Source organism: Epargyreus clarus, unplaced genomic scaffold (genome assembly GCF_041222505.1).
Source record: "Epargyreus clarus isolate Ecla_fem2 unplaced genomic scaffold, WU_Ecla_fem_2.2 ptg000007l, whole genome shotgun sequence".
In the NCBI taxonomy this organism is placed as follows: domain Eukaryota; kingdom Metazoa; phylum Arthropoda; class Insecta; order Lepidoptera; family Hesperiidae; genus Epargyreus; species Epargyreus clarus.
In genome coordinates, this window is record NW_027332215.1 from 21,729,517 (window position 1) to 21,741,717 (window position 12,201).

Below are 12,201 nucleotides of genomic sequence, written 5' to 3' on the forward strand. Positions count from 1 at the left end.
TGAGATAGAACGTGCTATTGTGAGCGACTACTTACGAGTAGTTCTGTTCAAGATTTTAAATGATGACTGAAGATATGTTTTGCTGTTCATATGTGCAGTATAGTAGAATTTCGTTACATGTAGGTACGTCATGTAACATTTTTTAAACACGGAAGAAATCGCGGGAACTGCTAGTACTATAATAAATATGTGTGAGAATATAATGATCGTTCTGTAATGATGATGATCATAATGATTGTCTTGCTAAAGCTTATCACCCTTTGCCACCCGTGAGTAGCAAATTAGAACGCCTTGACTTTTATACGTTAGTTGTCATACAATACTGTTCGTACCGGAACTTAGCAATTCTGCACTGCTGCAGCGTGATATGAAACGGATACAGTTGATTGTAGAGGTGCTACGCCACCCGTACAGCGAACTTGATATTGTAATTGAAAGGTGTGCGGTGCTTTCGATACAGTATAGTGTACGCTGATTATTCCTGAAAGTCTGATTATAATAAAAGATTCAATAACAGATTATTTCTTTATTTATTCTGTAAACAATATAATATCCTTCTTTCTGTTTATATAGTTTCCCGCTAGATTGCTACTTACTATGAAATAGACTTTTATTAACATAAAATAATTTAAAAGGTATTGTGATGAAAATATTTATTTATTTATTTATTTATTTTATTGTGTAAAGCATTTAGTACAATAGGTCAATAACAATACATACTCGTACAGTTCAATTAAATGCTACCTTTACAGGTGTTACACATGTCAAAACTTAAATATCATGTTAGGATTAATAATAAAGTATTAAAGGTAACCGATATTTAGATTAAGACGAATGCAATTATGTCGAAATTAACAATCAATAATATAATAACAATCAATAATATACCCTTAGAATTTCAACAGTCAACATCAACGTCAACAACAACATTTATTTATTAGTCAACCATTTTAATTATCAGGACTGTAATTATCAACGGGGAAATGAAGATGGTAGAACCCTTTGTGGTTCGATTCTGGCGGCACCACCGCCACACCTATTTCTACCTAATAACAGCAGTGTTAGGCGCTGCTGTGTTCCGGTTTGAAGGGTGTGGTAAGGGAGACAGACTTTTCCGAGGCATTCCAGCTTAGTCCTCAGGGGTAGCAGCGCATCTGTGGCTGACCTCAGGTAGGAATATCTAATCCTATCTGGGGTTGTATACAGATGTCCATGGGCGGCAGTAGCCACTTACCATCAGGTGGACTAAATGCTCGTCTGCTACTCCTATATTATATAAAAAATAGATATTTCTATTATAATTTAATTATGATGGAGAATGAAAATGTGACTAATTAAAATTAATATACTGGCCTGACACGTTGCCTAATGCTGCCTAATCCTTGTTTAAGAAGATTAGATTTTATTTTAATTGAAAAAATTCTAAAAGTTTTGCTTTTTGCTATTATAGAAGTATGGTTAAAGATCATTTATTCTCAAAAGAATTGGTTACAATTCACTTAAATGAGAACTTAAGATAAATTACATTCATAAATAATGAGCATGAGGGTAGACTGCAAAAAATATGTAGATTTTACCTATCTATTAGAAGTTATATACACTGCCGTTATAAGGCAGAAATAGTTGTGGCGGTGGTGCCGCCGGAGTCGAACCACAAAGGGTTCTACCACCATCAAGATGTAATGAACAATGCAAGGATTTACTCTTTATAGGCAGCGTTTAAAATCTGCGCAAAGGTGGAAGGGGTCAGAGTGGACTTTTCTCGCTGGATTGTGTAATTGGATATATTTTTCGGACGTTTTACTACAGTGCTTCGAAAATCTGCATTCCTGGTGGCATTGCTTCTACGGAGTTCTACGTTACCTGTTGTTTGTTTAACTCAGAAGATAAGCCCAAATTCGAAAAGCTTATAATTATTTTTAAATTAATGGTATTAATGCCAACATCCTCATACATACATCAATATTCGGTTCAAGATAACAATATGAGCATTATTTTGTGTGATACTGTGATAGGGCTAAGCTTTTTGGAAAGGTTGCTTGAGCATCCGTTATTAAGAATCAATTTATCCAATATTTAATTTAATAAAACGATCGAAATTTGACATTTTCTGCCTATTATAGATTGATTATTAATGGGCCTAAGTGTATATGGGCGGCGAGACCTTTTATAATATGTAATATTAATTATTATCATGTTAATTTTGATTGTCAATGTGGAATTAATATTTAGATTAAAATATGGACGACTTCTGGTAGTACTTCAAAACACTTTGTTAGTCATACCAAATAAATTATATGAATTATAATAATATTAAAATATTTATTCTCGTATTTTTAAAACAATATTTTAAATATAATGTTATTTTATTAATAGTTAAATTTATTGTGAATCACGTCGCTTGTTATAACAAAACAAGTGATGTGAGAGGGTAGTTCTTACGCTGTTTGTCACTCGAGTAGTATTTAAGTCCACGCGCTGGTAGAGCGTGATTCATTCGCATTTAATCAGTCGTGTAAGCCGTTACTCTGCCCGAATTGTAAATAAAAGTGAATAAAAGTGATTCTCATATTAAAGTAGTTTCGTTCAGTTTATTAATAAAGTGCGGTAGTGGGATATCGCCGACAGCAGCGGTGGGATGGACCTACGTGTCCACATGGTCATGATGGAGATCAATGGTGACGTTTATTGGTTTGGGGCAATGGCGCGCACATTTGGCGCGCGTGTTTGGTGATTTTCCTGGGATTGCTTTAAACGAAGCCTTAGGAAGCCACGCCGTTGGTAAAGCGTATGACAGCCGTTGGATGCTTTGATTATAGCGGGACTGAGCGTATGGAGCAGTGCAATTTTGGGGTGGACTCTGGTCTAGTATGACCGTTTATTTCATACGGGCGACACGTTGCCATTTTGATACTTATAATCACTTGGATGGTTTATTGTTTCAATTTATTTCTATCTCGTAATTTTATAATGTTCACCTAATGTTTGAGTGTTCACAGGATAAGAATCTACTATAGCTGCTTATTGGGTGTATTGCAACGACACTGGGCTTGTGTTGACCGCAAACGTACCGGAAGGTGGTCAATATTACGGGTCGCTATAAGGCAGGATACTTTTGACTTTGGTAAAACCAAGGCGGTGAGTTAGTAAGAGCCTTTTCGGTAAGTGACTTTATGCTTTAAAAATTGAGATACTTGACGGTTTGTTAAGAATTTGGCTACAAGAATATGACCACTGTTGGGAAAGAATTTACTTACAAATTACGAATTTTTAAGATTTTTGCGGGTACACTCATTATTTCTTGTGAAAATTTTCTGAAGTTTGTCGTATTAATGCAATTTTAATAGTCTACACGTTGCTCAATGGACTCTCTCTCTCTCTCTCTCTCTCTATAGTCGGTCCCCCAATGCTGAGGATCGTGACTTCTTTGCTTTATAGCGTCTTTCCAGAGATTGCGATTAGTGGCCTGGTGTATCGCCTCGCTGACCGGTATCTTTAGATGGTCCGATACCTGGTCTGACCATCGTTTTGGGCTGCGCCCTCTGGGTCTTTTGCGCTCCACCTTGCCTGTCACCAGTAGCTTTTCTAGGTTGTCATTATTTCTTTGGGCTATATGACCGAAGTATTTAAGTATGCGGTGCAGGCAAATGCTGGAGAGACGTTGGGAATGCTCTAGGTGTAATTCTTTTAAGATGGATGCGTTGGTCCGGAAGGCTGTCCACGGGATTCTTAGCATTCGCCGCCAGCACCACATCTCAAATGCGTCCACTCTTTGTCTGTCTACTACTTTCAGCGTCCAAGATTCCGATGCGTAGAGGAATATGGAAAAGACGAGCGTACGAACTAAGTGAACTTTTGTACGCTTAGTAATATTCCCGTCCTTCCAGACTCTGGTAAGTTGGTTCATTGCCGTTTTAGCCATACCGATGCGGCGTCGTATCTCAGTTTCGCAGTTTCCTTTAACATTAATGACTGACCCCAGGTATTGAAATTCCTTGACGATTTCGAAGTCGCTGAGCAGATTTGTTCGTTGTAGTGACTCAGAACGGTCGATCATCATAATTTTAGTTTTGCTCCTGTTTATCAAAAGGCCAAAGTCCAAGCTTGTACTCTCAAGCCGATTCATAAGGTCCCTCATTTCTTTTTCTGATGAAGCGAATAGAGTTGTCTTCGGTAAAGGCTCAATAGATGTGTTTGTGATATGGGTTCAGCGAAGATATGATACCGTAGCGTTCAGTGGCGCTCGTGTTTGAATTTAACGGTGTGTTGTATTGAGCAAGGTGAAGGTGATTTAGGTTAGAACATTTAAAATTTGGGTTTTAATGTCCTTGATGAACTTCCAGACTTCTGTCATTTTGTTTTTCTATATACAAATAGGGTATATTACGGGGTAATTGGTGCTAAGCTGACTAAATGTATTTAAAGTAGTTACAATAATGACTTAAGAACTTGAGTAAGCACTTTGATCGGACTGTACCAGAGGTTGTCGTGTAGCCGTATTATGCGGTGGGCAGGCAGCTATGGCGGAGGTCTAGTTTCAGTAGAAACTATGTGTATTCATGTAAGTGGATTTGCGTTAATAAAAAGTAACGAGACGTTACTGGGTTATCCATCAATCACATGTAGTGGTTAAATGTCTCTAATTATTTGATGTATTTGGTCTAAGTAATTTTAGTAATTAGAAGGAATTGGTCAGCTAAGCTCTTAGTTTATAAAAAAAAAAAAAAATATATATATATATATTAATAATAGTTCGTTGGAATTTATTTTACGCGTTTGAGTTTAATGTTAAGGGACTAATTCTTTTGTTTAAATGGTGTTGTAGAAAATTTGGAATCTTATACAGACAATGCGACCGATCGATTTTGTGTAAAATTTTGTTTAATTAGAAAAGTGATAGTAATGTAAAAGAGGTCGAAATTGAGTACGGTTGTATTGTGCGTTGAGAGATTCATGTGATTTGAAATAAACTATTCATCATTAGTCTTTTAGTTTTAGCGTGACGAATAACCTTAACACGAGTTAGTCAGGATTGGCCGAGCGGAAATTCTAATATTCGCCGTTTGTTTTTCTGTCTTACAGGAACAACACACGAGGACGTTTGACTTATCACGATGGCCATGCCGCGGATGGCCAGTGGAGGGTTGGTTTGAGTGCGCTAAGTATGAGATGGCACTAGCTGGACAGACATAGGGGCGGTTTGTCGATACCTGCTACAAGTGAGTGGTCGGGGTGCGCGTGGTCCTTGGGTGCCACAACGCCACAATTTGGACCGCTGAACCTTCATTTCAATTTTTGTAACAAATTATTTTCTTTAAAAAAAAAAAGATGCAAATTTGCACACGTGGAGCCGTATGGGCACTGGGTAAATGAGAACTTTGAAACAATTTGTAACTACGCTTTATTTATTTCCTTTCCGCATTTCCTTTCCCATAACGCTGGCCGATCACCATGCGTTTCCTTTTCCCGGTCTTGGGGGCTAGATCCCAGGATGGGTGATGCCTATGTTTCCACATTTCCTTTCCCATAACGCTGGCTGATCACCATGCGTTTCCTTTTCCCGGTCTTGGAGGCTAGATCCCAGGATGGGTGATGCCAGATTTGTGTGTTGGCTAGATCCCAGGATGGGTGATGCCGGTTATTATCAGCTTGATCCCAATATGGGTGATGGTTGTTATGGTTGGTTTGATTTGGATACTGGGGCTTACTGGTACCATATTGCAATACTGTTTATCTTATCTCTAATTTAAGTTTACAAATATTTATGTTGAAAGAAATGTTTTATTGTTATTTTTAGTTTAAAATGTTTTTATTATTTTGTTTTCTCTCTGTATATGTTCAAAGAAATGTTTTATTTTTGTTTTTAGTTTAAAATGTTTTTTATTTTTTTATGTTCAAGGAAATGTTATATTTTTGTTTTACATGTAAAATGTTTTATTGTTATTGATTCTCTTTATTTTAAGTTCACAAAAGAAATTTATTATTTTTATTTCATTTGTAATAAGCGCCGAGAGCGCGCTTGAATCAGTATGACCGTATGGGCGGCGAGGCATTTGATAACTATGTTTATGGGCGGTGAGGCATTTGATAACTATGTTATATTTATTGTGGGTTTATTTTTGTAACACCAGAATTGCGCAGAGAGCGCGCTGAGTCAGTATGGCCGTATGGGCGGCGAGACCTTTTATAATATGTAATATTAATTATTATCATGTTAATTTTGATTGTCAATGTGGAATTAATATTTAGATTAAAATATGGACGACTTCTGGTAGTACTTCAAAACACTTTGTTAGTCATACCAAATAAATTATATGAATTATAATAATATTAAAATATTTATTCTCGTATTTTTAAAACAATATTTTAAATATAATGTTATTTTATTAATAGTTAAATTTATTGTGAATCACGTCGCTTGTTATAACAAAACAAGTGATGTGAGAGGGTAGTTCTTACGCTGTTTGTCACTCGAGTAGTATTTAAGTCCACGCGCTGGTAGAGCGTGATTCATTCGCATTTAATCAGTCGTGTAAGCCGTTACTCTGCCCGAATTGTAAATAAAAGTGAATAAAAGTGATTCTCATATTAAAGTAGTTTCGTTCAGTTTATTAATAAAGTGCGGTAGTGGGATATCGCCGACATGTACAACAATTTAGACAGAAGATAGGCCTATTGATATGAATACATACGTTTTTTTCAATACTGGACATCTCAAATATACGTAGAACGTCCTTAACATCTTATCGCTAGCAAGTGCATTTTAAAAAATGTTAAGAATATTTTAGTCAAATATAACTTCTGTTTTTACGTTTCAGTATCGCATAAGAAAACAATATCATCATCATCATCATCATCATCATCAACCCATTAATATCTCACTACTGGGCACGGGTTTCTTCTCAGAGTGAGAAGGATTAGGCCATAGTCCACCGCGCTGGCCAAGTGCGTATTGGTAGACTACACATACCTTTGAAAACATTTTTTTTAAGATTTCTCAGGTATGCAGGTTTCCTCACGATTTTTTCCTTCGCCGTTTAAGCAAGTGATAATTAATTTCTAATACGCACATAACTTTGAAAAATCAGAGGTGAGTGCCTGGGATTGGAACCTTGGAACCCTCGATTGTATCGGCTATAATTGCGCGTGCATAATATTCTTTAAGTTTAAATTATTGTTCTAATAAGTAACGGAAAATTATTAAAATTATGCAAGCACAATTCTTATTTAACATTTTGTTATCGCAGTCTTATTGAACACTATGTTATCGCAACATTTTATAAAAACAAAGAATTACTTTTTGTCAACCTGTCGTGTAATGCTGAGGTACCTATGGAAGTGTATTTTTATTCTGTGATTCTTTTGACTGTTTTCCCAATTTTTGGGTGACACCGTGCTAAAAAATGGCTTCTGTTTGTTGTTAGTTCTCCTTCGCCACTTCACGTACTTGTGGCTTATTTATCAGTAATATTTCGGCAGGCGCACTGCTCCAGGCACTTGAGTGGTGACGCAAACCAGATTCTCGTTATGAGGGCGATGATGACAGTCGACACATTCCACGTCAAGTGGCTATCCAGAGAGAGTTATTGGCTCTTTTTTACCACTCAAGATTACTTGATAATGACACATGGAAACCAGTAGCTAAGGTTCATTGATAGTTCACTCATTTCAAAAAATGTGAAAGATATAATGACTGAAATTATTTTGTATATACAAGTTATGTCACATGATGCTTTAATCAATAATCACGTGTACCTCTTAATCAATATTATCTGCTATATAAAATATTTGTTTTAATAAACAATGTCATTATTGCTATTTTGGTAGATATTGTAAACTAAATTTAAGTTTTCTGCTTATCTACTGTATGGAATTTTTTACTTCGACGTGAATAAATTGTAACACGGCCTTGTATTTTTTTAGTTACAAGAACATATTTAACAAGTTTTTTTTTTTTAAATATAGGAGTAGCAGACGAGTTTGAGGTCCACCTGATGGTAAGTGGCTACTGCCGCCCATGGACATCTGTAATCAACCCCAGATCGAATTAGATATTCCTACCTGAGGTTGGTCACAGATGCGCCGCTACCCCTGAGGACTAAGCTGGAACGCCTCGGAAAAGTCTTACCACACCCTTCAAGCCGGAACACAGCAGCGCCTGACACTGCTGTTATTAGGCAGAAATAGGTGTGGCGGTGGTGCCGCCGGAGTCGAACCACAAAGGGTTCTACCACCTTCAAACAACCACCTTCCTTAACAATTACACCATTTCAAGTTAATTAACGTCTAACATATCTATAATTATGTCAGAACGACATATTAACCATCGGTAATATCTCATGGATGACATTTTTTGTCTCCGTATCCGGTTTATTGCTACTATCTTATATATAAAAATCTCGTGTCACAATGTTAGTTACCGTATTCCTCCGAAATGGCTGTATAGATTTTCACCAAATTTTATATGCACATTCAGTAGGTCTGAGAATCGGCTACTATCTATTTTTCATACCCCTAAGTGATAAGGGTTGTTCACCCTTAACATTTTTTTATTTATATGGCAACACAACGTTTGGCGGGTCAGCTAGTAATAATATAATTCTAATTTCGTTCAATAGTGGAATTTGGTGGAAATCACTTTTTGAAACCGAGTGATTCTGTTAAAGAGATACTGAACTATATTGAATCATAGACAGAGATTTTAATCATAAGAAAATGCATGATTAAGTTATAATTTTTATTGAAAATAAAACCTGCAATAAACGACGGGGGCTTAATTGCCAACCTATTATATGATAAGTTGATGAGATTTAGATACTTCGTAGATTAAGTAATCTATAAAATATGGGTCCATCGCCATTGAAATACTTCAATAACTCTTCAAAAATACATACGATGCGTAGCTGTGGACTTTAAAGTAGATAAAAGGCAATCTATCAATTCTCTGGGGACCCGAGAGCTGGCATACATTTCGCTCAAAGGATTGCTATAGCAATTCAGAGAGGAAATGCTGCCAGCGTCTTGGGAACCTTGCCCAAAGACAGTGATGGTGACAATTTTTTATGGTAGTGTTTTTGTTTTTATATTTTTGTTTTTCATTTTTGTATATATGTAAATTTTGTAAATAAGTTATTTTATATTTATAGTTTAATTTATTTCTTTTAATTTTCTGTAAGTTTGATTATAATTGTAAATATTTTTCAGTTAATATAATAAATAACCCCCTACATCTATTATCTACAATTATTTAGTTTAATTTCAGGATGTCATTGCTCAGTCGCTTGTTCTTACTGGTGGTAATGCACTTCACTTTAAATTACCTTTAAGGGCTAATATAAAAAATATTACTTTTTTATAAAAATTACAATGTTTAAAAAACACATTATATACCACTTGGACTGCATTTTCAGTTGTTACTTCAATAAACCTTCAATTAGTCAAGTAAAAAATCAAATTGTGTGAAGCTTCAAGGGTTTCAGGTAGTTTGTATTTAAATGAAAATGCTTTATTAAAGTAATCACTTAAAGTAAATCATTTTGTATTCACATATCTAATTTTTAATTAAAATATTTCCTATTTTTCTCTATTTAATATTTTTATTACCAACTAACTCGAACTTTTATCGAAAATAGTTTTTCTGTACTAGAAAACATTTCATACTCTTCATTTTATGTCATCCTAGTGCACGATGTTGCTCATACCTCCCACGGATTCATGCTTCAATGCACGCGACATCTATGAGAGAGTTCTGTTTGTGAACTAGTAGTTAAGTTAATATTTCACAAGTAAAATGAGTATATCTTATTGATATTTAGGATGGTTTTACTTACATAGAGTCACTACATCACTACTCACACATTTGTTGGTTCGATTCTTAGATAGGCAAAAATTTAATTCGTAAAGTCAAAAAATCAAATTCACTTTCAAAGTTGTATAGATACCACCTACCACCACTTTATAATACAAAAATAACCGTATATGTAGGACTATATGTACCTATTATGTATCATCGCAATATGTGCGGAGAACACTAACGTACGAAACGGCGACCTACTGCGTATTCGTATAATTAATTAATTGTAACAAAATCAAAAATAATGTTGGCTCAAAATTTAATAAAACAATTACCCTAGGTAACCAAACCTAACTATGTGGTTAAAATAATGTTCTTTATGACTGTAATAAATTTGTAAGAGAATTTATTGATAAATTTTCCAAAATTTTAAATGACTTATTTTTTTTATTTTATACGTATATATCTGCTTATCTATATATGTGAGTATTGTGAACCCTGTTAAGTTTAATAGAAATAAGATTTTTATTATATTAGGTAGAGTTATTATCCTTGTGATAATAACTCTACCTAATATAATAAAAATTGGATTATTGGCCTACGTCAGCTTTTAATCAGCCAATTCCTATCTAAGGTCGGCCACAGATGCGCCGCTACCCCGAGGACTAAGTATGAACGCCTTGGAAAAGTATGTCTCCCTTACCACACTCTTCAAACGAGACCACAGCGGAGGAACTGCTGTTATGAGTCAAAAGTAGTCAAAATGAGTCAAAGGTAACATGCGATCTCGAAATAAATCAATGTTTATTAGGTAAATATCAAACATTGATGCGCAGGAGTGCGTGAACAGAATAGTGCGGAGATGATCCGAGTATTATAAGTAGATAATTCAATGCCATTCGTAACGCATTGACGGATGGACCTTATTATGCAATTCATTTAACTCGCGCATCACACGCGGCACCTATTTGAACCTACCAGATAAGAGTTCGTAGAAGTCTATTTGATTTTAGAGCCTAGATTGTTTAAAGCTACGATTTGTTTACGTATCTTATTATTGAATAATATGTGCTCGGAAATTTTAGACAAGTAGGTACATTCTACGGTAGGTCGGCATACGGTAGATTGACCTACGTTCTTCGTGATGGGCCTACATGTGAGTCCAAATTTGTATAGATATTTACATTAATCAGAGTAAATCTATAGGTAACGTCTTTAACTAAATTACCTACCAATTTGAAAAGAGTAACCAATCACACCTCCTACTTATAAGTTTAATTTATCGTGAAAAATCATCGAGTAATAATTTTTGGATTTGATACTTTAAGAGTGTTCAGGATAAAATTGAAAAACTTACCATGATCATTGGTGACAGCATACTGGTAATTGGGGATGAGGTCTGAGAGCTCGTGGCGCGGCGGCGAAGCGGAGGGTGGCGGGCGATACGCAGCGTCCACCGCGCTGTACGCCAGCGGCCACTCGCGTTCGCCCATGCCGCCGTAGCCGCAATACTCTCCGCCGTAGGCCAGCTGCTGACTGGAGCCGGAGTGCGAGTAGGCACACGCGCCGTAGTCTATGGACGGCCCGCCACTGGAGCCTGCGCCACCGCCGCCGGCCAACTCGTAGCCCGTCGCCTGCGACGGCGGCAGCGGCCCTACGCCGCCGGCGCACAGATACCCTCCGCTTCCAAACTGGGACTTGAGAGCCTGACACTTGCGTCGGAAACCTCGCGGTCTTCGTCGGTGCGAGCCCTCCTCGAACATGAATTCGGACGACGGGTCGATCGTCCAGTAGTGGCCCTTCCCCGGCCTGCCCAGACCCTTTGGAAGCTTAATAAAGCACTCGTTCAGGCTAAGGTTGTGTCGCACTGAATTCTTCCAGCCCTGGTACGAACTGCGGAAGAAGGGGAACTGCTGCTGGAGGAACGCGTATATTTCGCTGAGCGTGAGCCTCTTGTTCGGGGAGTGTCTGATGGCCATGACGATGAGGGTGATGTAGGAGTAGGGTGGTTTTTCCTGTCGGCGCGTGGCGGGCGCCCGGCGCGCCGCCTCCTCCGTGGTTTGATCCTCGGTCTTCATGGGTGCGCGTGCGCGTCGTGCCGCGTGCCGGAGAACAGTGCGCGCCGCCCACCGCCGCGCGCTGCGCCCGCGCCGCCCCAGGCCGCGCCCCGCCGCCGCCCCCCCGCCGCGTCACTCCCACGCAAGACTTAACGTAAAACATGCTTATTGGCAAGCCGACACTCGGAAAATGTTTCAGAGCTTTTCTACTGTTACTTTCCTTTAAACAAGGTTCAAATTTTACTTTTAAATATTTTTTAGTTTCAGAAATTAACTATTAACAAGTATCTTTTTGTGAATATTGATTGTAAGACCGATTTATGATTTCTTATTATTTTTTTATAAATTAAT

General features: G+C 37.3%; 1 protein-coding gene across 1 annotated transcript in view; it reads right to left on the minus strand.

Annotated features, from left to right (window-relative positions):
• Positions 1 to 11,907, minus strand: part of LOC140743144 (uncharacterized) — a 33,786-nt gene extending 21,879 nt beyond the window's left edge. The window contains exon 1 of the mRNA XM_073074202.1: positions 11,151 to 11,907. Coding sequence (XP_072930303.1) covers positions 11,151 to 11,871 — 721 coding nt within the window. The 5' untranslated portion in view covers positions 11,872 to 11,907. The remainder of the gene's footprint in view (positions 1 to 11,150) is intronic.
• Positions 11,908 to 12,201: the final 294 nt, after the last annotated feature.